Here is a 10,485-nt window from a genome sequence, read left to right as displayed (position 1 = left end):
TCTTCTACAAAATGATTTCTACTCATTTGTCTTCTATGTTCATAATAGCAATAGAACAGTGTAATCCCCATTGCACAGACATAAATTTGACAGCACTTAGTGGCAACAGCACTGGTGATAATGGTCTAAATCAGAGGGCAAAGTTTAGATACTTATTAGTTTTGTAACCTTGGACCAAGTCATCTAGCCTCTGAGTTCAGTTTCCTCAAGAGTAAAATGAGGTCAGTAGTAACTGTCATGCACACCTCACAGGACTATCATGATAAATGGGAATGCATGGTAAGTGTCCTGAAAAAATGTAATCAGATGTTTCATTATTGTTATGCATATGAAAATGGAAGCTTGGGTAGATTACATAACTTCCTCAAATTTAAAGAAAATACCATTTCAAGTGTTATCAAGGCGAAAATGCAACAGCCCTTCAATCTACCATTTAGCCCATGACTTAGGCATGATTGTGGCAAGAGTACACTAAAAAAAGTACTGAGTTTTTTCCCAAAGAACTTAGTCTCTCTCCTTCAAACAAAAAATTTGAAAGGGTGGTGCAGACTGGTGTTAAAAACCTGGCCACAAGCAATCCTCTTGCTGTGACCTCCCAAAATAATTATACTTCACTATGTTCCAGAGAAGGAAAGAATTATAGGTTTGCATTTACCATTAACAACCTGAAAGTACCTAACAGTGAGTCAAAAGAATATCCTAAATTGCTTAACAAATACATGCACACACACAAAATTTAGAAGGTATATTTAAAACTCCTTATGTTTCTCGGTAAAGTTAATTACTATTGCTAATATATGGCAATATTCATTTAAAATTCAGTTAATAAAACCATTAAAATTTTAATTTACAAGAGTATGAAACAGAAAAATAAAATCTAGTCTAATTATAGTATTATGTATTTAGAACCCTGAGCAATCTGAAATTGAGAATACTTTTTTCCCCCTCTTGTTTAAGTGTAATTTTTTTTGCAGTTCTGGAAATGAGGTAAGGATGCATCTGCCTGATATAGAGGCTCCTTTTGTGAATATGTGAAAAGGTTACAAAAGTTAGGACAGGATCAATTCCAGAGGACCTGGGATTTATAGTTTATTTCCTGGGCAATGGAAAGGAATAATCCATGTTTTTTAGGGTTGAATATTCTACTACTGTGGTAGATGAAAGAAAGAAACCAAGAGTGAGAAAACAGTCTTAATACTATCAATGAAGAATGAGGTAATAGGGCCTATATGGTAGGAACTAGCATGAAGAAAAAGCAGTGTCATAAGAAGACTTCTCTCAGCATCCCAGACAATCTACATCCCACTGTATCCCCCACCAACCAAATCCCCAAGATGTTTATTCTCTGATCACTGGAACTTACAATATATTATGTTATGACTTATACCACATGGGCAGTGCAGGTAAAATTAAGGTCATGAACTTTAAAAATAATTTGTTGAGACCAATCTGCTTAGATAAAGCAGAGAGCTTTTTATGTCCGGAGTTGGGGAGCTGAAGCAGAATGATAAATTGGAGAGATTTTACATATGAGAGGGATCGATTAGCCTCTTAGCTCACAACCAGTACAGCAATGGAGACTCCAGTCCTATAGCTGCATGAACTGCCTTCAACCAATGACCTGAATAAACTGAAATTGGATGCATCTAAAGAACAATGAAACTGGATTCACCAGAAAGGAATAAAACTCTGGCAACACCTTATGAAACTAGCCACGCCATGACAGAATTCTGACCTACGGAAACTGAGACAATAAAATTTGTTTTGAACTGCTTGAGTTTGTGTTAATTTTCTTTGCATTAACAAAAATAATTTCAGATTTTGGTGCCAAGAAGTGGAGAACTGCTTATACAAACACCTAAAAACATAAAGTGACTTTGCAGTTATGGATAGGTGATACCTAAAAATGTAAAATGGCTTTGCTGTTGGATAGGTGCAGATTGTAAAATTTCTTACAAGAATGAAGAGAAATTCCAGCTCTTAGGGAAATGAAAAAAAAAAAAATTTAAAGAATGAAAAGCTTAGGATTCTGTTGAGTAGAAAAAAAAACTAAATTTCCTTAAAAAAACCAATACTAAAAATATGAATGTTAAAAATAATAGGCTGGGCACAGTGGCTCATGTCTGTAATCACAACACTTTGGGAGGCTGAGGTGGGAGGATGGCCTGAGCTCAGGAATTCAACATCGGCCTAAGCAGCACAGCAAAACCTCATTTCTACTAAAAAAATTCCCGGCCAGGAGCGGTGGCTCAAGCCTGTAATCCCAGCACTTTGGGAGGCCGAGGGAGGTAGATCACAAGGTCAGGAGACCGAGACCAGCCTGGCTAACACGGTGAAACCCCATCTCTACTAAAAACACACAAAAAAATTAGCCAGGTGTGGTGGCGGGCGCCTGTAATCCCAGCTACTCGGGAGGCTGAGGCAGGAGAATGGCGTGAACCCGGGAGGCAGAGCTTGCAGTTAGACAAGATCGCGCCACTGCACTCCAGCCTGCGGGACACAGCAAGACTCTGTCTCAAAAAAAAAAAAAAAATCCCCAGGCATTGTGGTGCCTGCCTGTAGTTCCAGCTACTCAAGAGGCTGAGGTGGGTGGATCACTTGAGCCCAGGAGGTTGAGGCTGCAGTGAGGAGCCATCATCATGTCACTGCCCTTCAGCCCTGGTGACACAGTGAGACCCTATCTCAAAACCAACAACAAAAAAAAGTAACAAACTCTGCCAGTGAGAATCCAGAGGGAGAAAAGATCAAGGCAGAGAAATCCTACATGGACTCAGAGAATACCTAAGTCATGTATGACTGCTAGTAGAAATCTAGAGTTTTGTAACACTGCTTGTAAGGGCTTAAAAGTGAGTTTCCAACAGAAGGAAGGAAAAGCTCTGTTACATAAAAAGACAGACTACTTAGCACAATTGTCTCCCTGGGTTATGTGGAAAGCACAACTTGATAGACCACTTAGCAAAATTGTCTCCCTGGGTTATATGGAAAGCACAACTTGTAAAAATGAACTCTTCAGTTCAGAAGATTTTAGGAAAGTGTTGGAGATGTGGTCTCATTTCTTCTTACTGCTCGGAGTAAAATTCAGTGTGAAAAATGAATAGTTGGAAGATCAAGCAAAGAGATAGTAAAACACGACAAATGAGAAGTTTTCTGTCCATCTGGGGGGTGAAAGGGGAAGTTAAATTAAAGAGATTCCTTGTCAGAGCAAAGCCTCATCTTTATTTACAGCCATTTCCCATCACAGGCATCACTGCCTGAACTCTCGCCTCCTGTCAGGTCAGTAGCAACATTACATTCTCATAGGAATGCGAACCGTACTGTAAACTGCACATGTGAGGGATCTAGGTTGCATGTTCCTTGTAAGAATCTAATGCCTGATGATCTGTAACTGTCTCCCATCACCCTCAGATGGGATGGTATGGTTGCAGGAAAACAAGCTCAGGGCTCCCACTGATTCTAAATTATGGTGAACAGTATAATTGTTTCATTATATATTACATGTAATAATAATACAGATGAAGTGCAGAATAAATGTAATGTGCTTGATTCATCTAGTAACTATCCCCAAACCTCCCTATTCCCAGGTCCCTGGAAAAACTGTCTTCCACAAAACCAGTCCCTGGTGCCCAAAAGAGTGAGGACTGCTGATTTAAGACAGAGAAAAAAACAGTATGGGATTCTCAATTATTCCATGAAACAGAAAGAACAAAAGGTTCCTTCAGGCACCTGATCATTACACAAGGAAAGTAAAATTTAAGGAAAAAGGAAAGAGAGGGAAAGGCCAAGGTAAAAGAAAAAGAAAGAGGGAAGGAAAAGAAAAGGCAAGGAGTGAGGTAAGGTAAGGTAAGGCAAGGTAAAAAGAAAAAGGAAAGGAAGTGGAGGGAAAGGAAAGGGAAAGGGAAAGGGAAAGATCAAAAGGCCAGAGAATTAAGTCTTTTTCAAGCAAGTAAAAGTGTGACCTACAAATACTCAGCACTTCTAAGAAATCTAACGATATTGGACTTCAACCATTTTAGCAGAAGTCAAAAATAGACATAAGATAATCTCAGAAAAAATTATATGAGCCTCTTGTCTACTACAATAAATCCCCAAGACACACACAAATTGTTTTTTCAAAAGAAGCACTGCTAGCTTAAATTGAAAGGGACACAGAATTAACACAATGAACTGTTGGACTACCAGAATTCCAGAGGCAGGAAGCAGGAAATAAAACTATTCAGCTGCAAATACCTACTGTCTTTGAAGAAAATAGCAAAGAAGACCCAAAGGGTGGAGCCACAGGCCAAAAAGGATTATTCCCAGGTCTTGAAAGTTAATGGGAGTTTGTCTGGTTGCATTTCAGAATTTCTTCACACAAAATTTCTTTCTTACCTTTCATGTCACCCTGTTTGAACCAGAATATCCCAAACTGTCCTACCACTGTACATTGGGAAGTAGATAAAGAGGAATTGTGTCCCAGGACTTGCACTTAATGACTGATACCCAGAGAATTATTAGCATCTGATTTAAATGATACTTAGCACTTCTGAGCTGATTAATTTCATATAAGATTTTTATTTTTTTTTTAACTGGGAAACTTGAGAGAGGGTGGATGTTATTTTACATTTGTCAGAGACACATGAGAACCAGGGTGCAGATGGTGGCAGGAAGAACGGTCCCACAAAGATGTCCATACCCTAATCCCTGTAAATCTTGTAAATATGTTACATGACATGGCAAAAGAAATTTTTCAGGTGTAATTAAGATTATGAATTTAAAATTGGGCAATTATCCCGGATTACCCTGGTGCATCAAATCTAGTCATGTGAGCTCTAAAAATTAATAGTTTTCTGGCTAGATTCAAGAAGATGTATGTGATAGAAGGGAAGATCAGAAAGATTAAAAGCATGAGATGGACTCCACTCACTGCTGCTTGAGGAAATCACCATGCAAAGCATGAGAAGAAACGTGGGCAGGTTCTGGAAGCAAAAAATGTTCCTGGATGATGAACTGTAGGGAATAACAAACAGTATCTCCATGGTACAACAAAAAGAAACTAAATTTACCTAAAAGTATGGATATTCTTCGAAGTCAAGAGGCTCCAGCCCTGCAGATAGCTTGATTTTTTTTTTCTTGCTCTGTTACCCAGGCTGGGGTACAGCTGTGCCATTATAGCTCACCACAGCCTTAATTTCTGGTTTAGCAATCCTCCTACCTCAGCCTCCAGAGCACCTAGAACTAGAGCTATGCACCATCATGCTCAGCTAATTTAAAAAAAAAATTTTTTTTTGCAGAGACAGGGTTTCCATTGTGTTGCCCAGCACCCAGGATGTTCTTCAATTCCTGATCTCAAGCAATCCTCACAATTCCGCCTTCCAAAGCAATGAAATTACAGATGTGAGCCACCACACCTGGCCAACATCTTAATTTTAACCTTGTAAAATTCTATACACAGAACTCAGTTGAGCCACATTTCTGACCTATAGAACTCCTGAGATAAATTTGTCCTGTTTTAGATTAGTAAATTTTTTGAAATGTACCAATGGAAAAATAGAAAACTAACACAAATAGAAAACATTTCAAAGGGAGAACTAGCAGGATTTAATTGCATAACTGGAAAAACTGGAACAACTGAAGGGTAACAGTAAGATTTCGGTATTGATGGCTTAATTAACAAGATTATGAGTTGGCTATAAGATTCTGACGGGACCTAAGTATGGACCTAAGTACTTAAATATGAATTAACATCAGATTCTGCAATTTTGATAAGTAATTCCAAATCCAGCAGATGGGAAGTGAAACAACCCAAGAAATAGTAATACCTATTCCATCAAAAAATGAGTTTGGCTCTTGTGGCTGCAATTCAAATTCATCTTCATCCATGGCCTTTAATTCTCATTAGTCACAGCTCCTAAACCAGGGAATAAAGTATACCAAACATTAATTTTTATATCACATATTAAAATGTCATGATATTCACATTTCTGAAATGCTAAAATTATTTTTCAATAACCTATCAATGTAAAATTAAAGGGAACAAACTGATTTCCAGTGATACATGGGCTGCAACAAGACAGGAAAGGGCAGGTAGATTAAATCAAACAGATTGACAGTGTTTCTGTTTTTTTGTTTTTTAAAGATACTGGGTCTTGGCCAGGCACGGTGCCTCATGTCTGTAATCCCAGCACTCTGGGAGGCCAAGGCGGGAGGATCACAAGGTCAGGAGATCAAGACCAGCCTGGCTAACACGGTGAAACCCCATCTCTACTAAAAACACACAAAAAAATTAGCTGGGTGTGGTGGTGGGCGCCTGTAGTCCCAGCTACTCAGAAGGCTGAGGTGGGAGAATGGCGTGAACCCGGGAGGCAGAGTTTGCAGTGAGCCGAGATCATGCCACTGCACTCCAGCCTGGGCGACAGAGTGAGACTCTGACTCCAAAAAAAAAAAAAAAAGAAAAAGAAAAAGAAAAAGATATGCAGTCTTGTTCCTCACACTAGCCTAGTATTCCAGGGCTCAAGTAATTCTTCCCCGCTCAGCCTGACCGGGTGGGACTATACAGGCCACCATGCTTGGCTTTTTTGTATTTTTTTAAAAGTTCAATTATCATCTTACATAAAATTCACAATGCTTAAGTATTTAGCATGACAAACTTTCGTAAGTGTTAACTGGAATTTGCATTATTTATATTAATTACTTAAGTGTTAACCGGCATTTGCATTATTTATATTAAGATACAGAACATTTCTTACACACCAGATGAATCTTCTTGAAGCACTGCTTTGATCACTCCCTTATGAACAAGCAGTTCTCCAATATTCAGTGAGCTCCACATTATTAACCCAAGCTACCACATGACATTTACTGTTATTATTCAACTTTGCAACCTAGTTGGACAGCATATCATTCTTTAAACAATCTTTATGTGTTTACCCTGGCACTCAACATCCTAGAATTTTCTAGGAGATGAGGTCTTGAAAAAGTGGAGCTATACCTGTTCAACTGTCATTAGCAGAGTCAATAACTGCTAATATTTACAAATATTTATAAATGCAGGGAAATGTCAATATCAGTGACCCCTTAGGGATGTGGTACTAGCGTCTCATGTATGTAAACAGATATCTGTGCCACAAATAGCTAAATTCTGGTTTAATCATTCTGAAACAGGCAATAAAGAAAAGAGCTCAAACAAGTGAGAAACCAACCACTAACTGCTACATTCTAGGACTTTACTCAGCACAACAGCTACTAACTCAAAATCTTAAATGAAAGGGGGTTAGCTATAATTTTATGTCATATACTTATTCCTACTATATACTTGAGCCCATGATAATGGCTGCCCACCAATCCAATCTTTACTATAGTGAGCAATCATTCTTCAGCAACACATTTGACTGATTATTGTCCTATTTTATCATGGCGAAAACTGACAGAGACAAGAGGCTTTTTTTGCACTTCACTGTAAAGATGACCACACCTTTACATTAGTAAGCTTTCTTGGGTTAGAACTGCCAGTTTCTTCCTACAACCAGAACAAAACCATGCTCTTAATGGTAATAATATTACCACAATTTTGATAAGTAAAGGTGAAAGATAAGCTCCCATGATTTAACAGTAATTTCTAATGCCTTTGCAGTAAGAACCAAGCTTAGAGATCAGCTGAACTGGAAAACAAATAAACAGAATGATCCAGAGGATCCACTCTAAAAAATAATTTTGGCCAGGTGTGGTAGCTTAATCTTGTAATCCCAGTATTTTGAGAGACCACGGGAGGGGGATTACTGGAGCCCAGGAGTTCTAGACAAGTCTGGGCAAATAGTTGGATTCCTTCTCTACAAAAAAATTTAAAAATTAGCTGGATGTGGTGGTTCACCTGTGGTCCCAGCTACTTGGGAGGCTGAGGCAGGGGAAGATCATTTGAGCCTGAGAGGTCATGGCTACAGTGAGCTATAATCACACCACTGCACTCCAGCCTGGGTGACAGAGCAAGGCACTATCTCTATAAAAAACTCCAAAATTAGCCAGATGTGGTGGTGCATGCCTTCAGTACCTAGCTACAGTGGTATGAAGATGAGAAAACAACTAACAGCTAGTAAACCAAAAAAGGAGAAATAAACCAGTGTAAAGTAGAAAAGCATTCTAGAAACATATGCGTATGCATGTGTGTATGTATAAGCATATGTGTGTGTGTGCATATATATATATATGCACACGCACACAAACATATGGGGTTTTTTGTTTTGTTTTTGTTTTTGTTTTGAGACAGGGTCTTGCTCTGTCGCCCAGGATGGAGTGCAGTGATGTGATCATGACTCACTGCTGCCTCGACCTCCCATGCGAAACCGATCCTCCCATCTCAGTCTCCAGAGAAGCTGAGACTACAGGCACTTACCAACATGCCTGGCTAATTTTTTTTTCTTTTTTTTTTTTTTTGTAGACATGGGGGTCTCAGTAGATTGACCAGGCTGGTCTTCCACTCCTGGACTCAAGGTAACTGCCTGCCTCTGCCTCCAAAGTGCTGGGATTGTAAGTGTGAGCCATCACAGCTAGCAATATTGCTAAAATAATCTTGACAAAGGCTCTTAAAAATTTATTAGCTTTCACAAGTAATGTGAGACAGTGACTATTTCCCAAAAACTAATAAGCACCACAGACTTAAATTTTTTGGCCAGCTTGGGTGCCATGGCTCACCCCAGTAATCCGAGCATTCTGGGAGGCTGAGGCAGGTGGATGCTTGAACCCAGGAATTTAAAACCAGCCTGGACAATATGGTGAAATCTATATATTTTAAATCTTTTATATCTTTACAAAAGATATAAAAATTAGCCAATCATGATAGTGGGTACCTGTGGTCAGTTACCTGGAGGGCTGAGGTGGGAGAACTGCTTGAGCCCAGAAGGTTGAGGCTGCAGTGAGCCATATTCTTGTCACTGTACTCTAGCCTGGACAACAGAAATAGATTGTCTCAAAAAAAGGAAAAAGAAAAAAAATGTGGCTGCGTATTGTGGCTCACACTTGAAATAGCAAAGGCAAGAGGATTGCTTGAGGCCAGGAGTTTGAGGCCAGGAGTTCAAGACCAACTTGGGCAACACAGTGAAACTCTTTCTCTACTTAAAAAAAAAAAAATTAGCTGGTTGTGGTAGCACGCCCCTGTAGTCCCAGCCACCAATGAAGATGAGGAAAGAGGATTGCTTGAGCCTAGCAGTTTGAGCTTTCAGTAAGCTATGACTTGGTTGCTGTACTCCAGCCTATGACTAAGACCCTGTCTCAAAAAAAAAAAAAGGGATAACTTCTGACCCCCTTACTGAAAAAAAAAAAAAATTTATATCCAATGTGTTTTTTCTGGAAAGAAAAATGCTTGCGCATTTCATACATCTTTCTATCAAGTTTTATCTCACTGATGTAATGTTATATGTGTTTATATTGTTATGTGATCTATTGTTATACTTTTATCTGTCATATGTTTAAATTTTTTAAGCAACCCCATCAGATTTTGATTGGAACTGCATCAGTCTATACTAATCAATTTGAAAAGAAATAGTATATTTAAAATATTAACTCTTCTACTCCATATCTACTCTTTAATTTAGGTCCTCTTAGATTTAATACAAGAATTTATGAGAAAGATCTTAGATTATTTCATTACATTTACTTCAAAGCACTGGATGTTAGCCTGCTACAACCTTCTTCAATAAAGTCAGAAATAAAAGTTGAATGTTAGCCTTTTTAATTTGTATCCATGTTTGTTTTAATTTATTCTAACTTCATCCATTTTTAAAAGGTGTCATAATTTGTTAGATGCAAAAATCTGTTAAGCCGTTTGTATAAACGTTTGTATAAACTGTCTCATTTAATTCACCGTAAGTAGTAGCTATGACCCAAGCCTATTTTCCAGTTAAGGAAACTGAAGCTTAAAATGCTAAGAAGCCTGCTCAAGGACACATTGTAGCAAAAGAAGATCTTTCACCTAAGGTGTCAAACCACCACGTCTACTGTTTATCTCATTACTCTGTATCATAATCTGGGACTTCATTCCATTTTATTCCTTATATAAATTTCAACTACTTATTTTTTAATCTTTTAATTCCCCATTCTCTAGTTTCAGTTGTTTCATAATATCTTCATTTAGTCTACTTTAAGCTATCTGAATGTTCATTATCTTAAGAGTTTTATGGCTGAAGAGGAAAACAAAAGTTCTAAGAATGAACATATTTAGCATATCAGTATTCTCTAAAGTAGTATTTGCACACATTTAGGAAATGGATGTAAAAAGACAAAAATCAAAACTTTTGTTTTTATATATTTTAAAATCTCATCCTTTAAATGTGTACATTGTATGTTTAAAAATAATAGTTTAACAAAATAGGTGAATAAGAAAAACTGGAGATTACTCAACTAAAAAATGCAAACACTCCTCCCTTTATAAACTGTAACTGCTTCCTACTGAACACACATTGTCTTTGTTAATCAGTCTGAATGACAAATATAGTAACATGACAACAATACAAAATA

The 10,485-nt window shown here is 37.9% G+C and overlaps 1 protein-coding gene across 5 annotated transcripts in view; it reads right to left on the bottom strand.

Moving 5' to 3' along the window:
- Positions 1-10,485, bottom strand: part of ZFY (zinc finger protein Y-linked) — a 47,460-nt gene that overhangs the window by 23,438 nt on the left and 13,537 nt on the right. For 4 of the 5 annotated variants that reach the window (XM_031661108.1, XM_031661112.1, XM_031661109.1 and 1 more), the window contains exon 2: positions 5,799-5,887. The exons of the other annotated variant lie outside the window; for it this stretch is intronic. In XM_031661108.1, coding sequence (XP_031516968.1) covers positions 5,799-5,859 — 61 coding nt within the window. In that variant the 5' untranslated portion in view covers positions 5,860-5,887. The remainder of the gene's footprint in view (positions 1-5,798; positions 5,888-10,485) is intronic. 5 annotated transcript variants of the gene reach the window in all.

The sequence above is a fragment of the Papio anubis genome, chromosome Y (genome assembly GCF_008728515.1).
Source record: "Papio anubis isolate 15944 chromosome Y, Panubis1.0, whole genome shotgun sequence".
In the NCBI taxonomy this organism is placed as follows: domain Eukaryota; kingdom Metazoa; phylum Chordata; class Mammalia; order Primates; family Cercopithecidae; genus Papio; species Papio anubis.
This window is presented reverse-complemented; position numbering and strand designations above follow the sequence as displayed.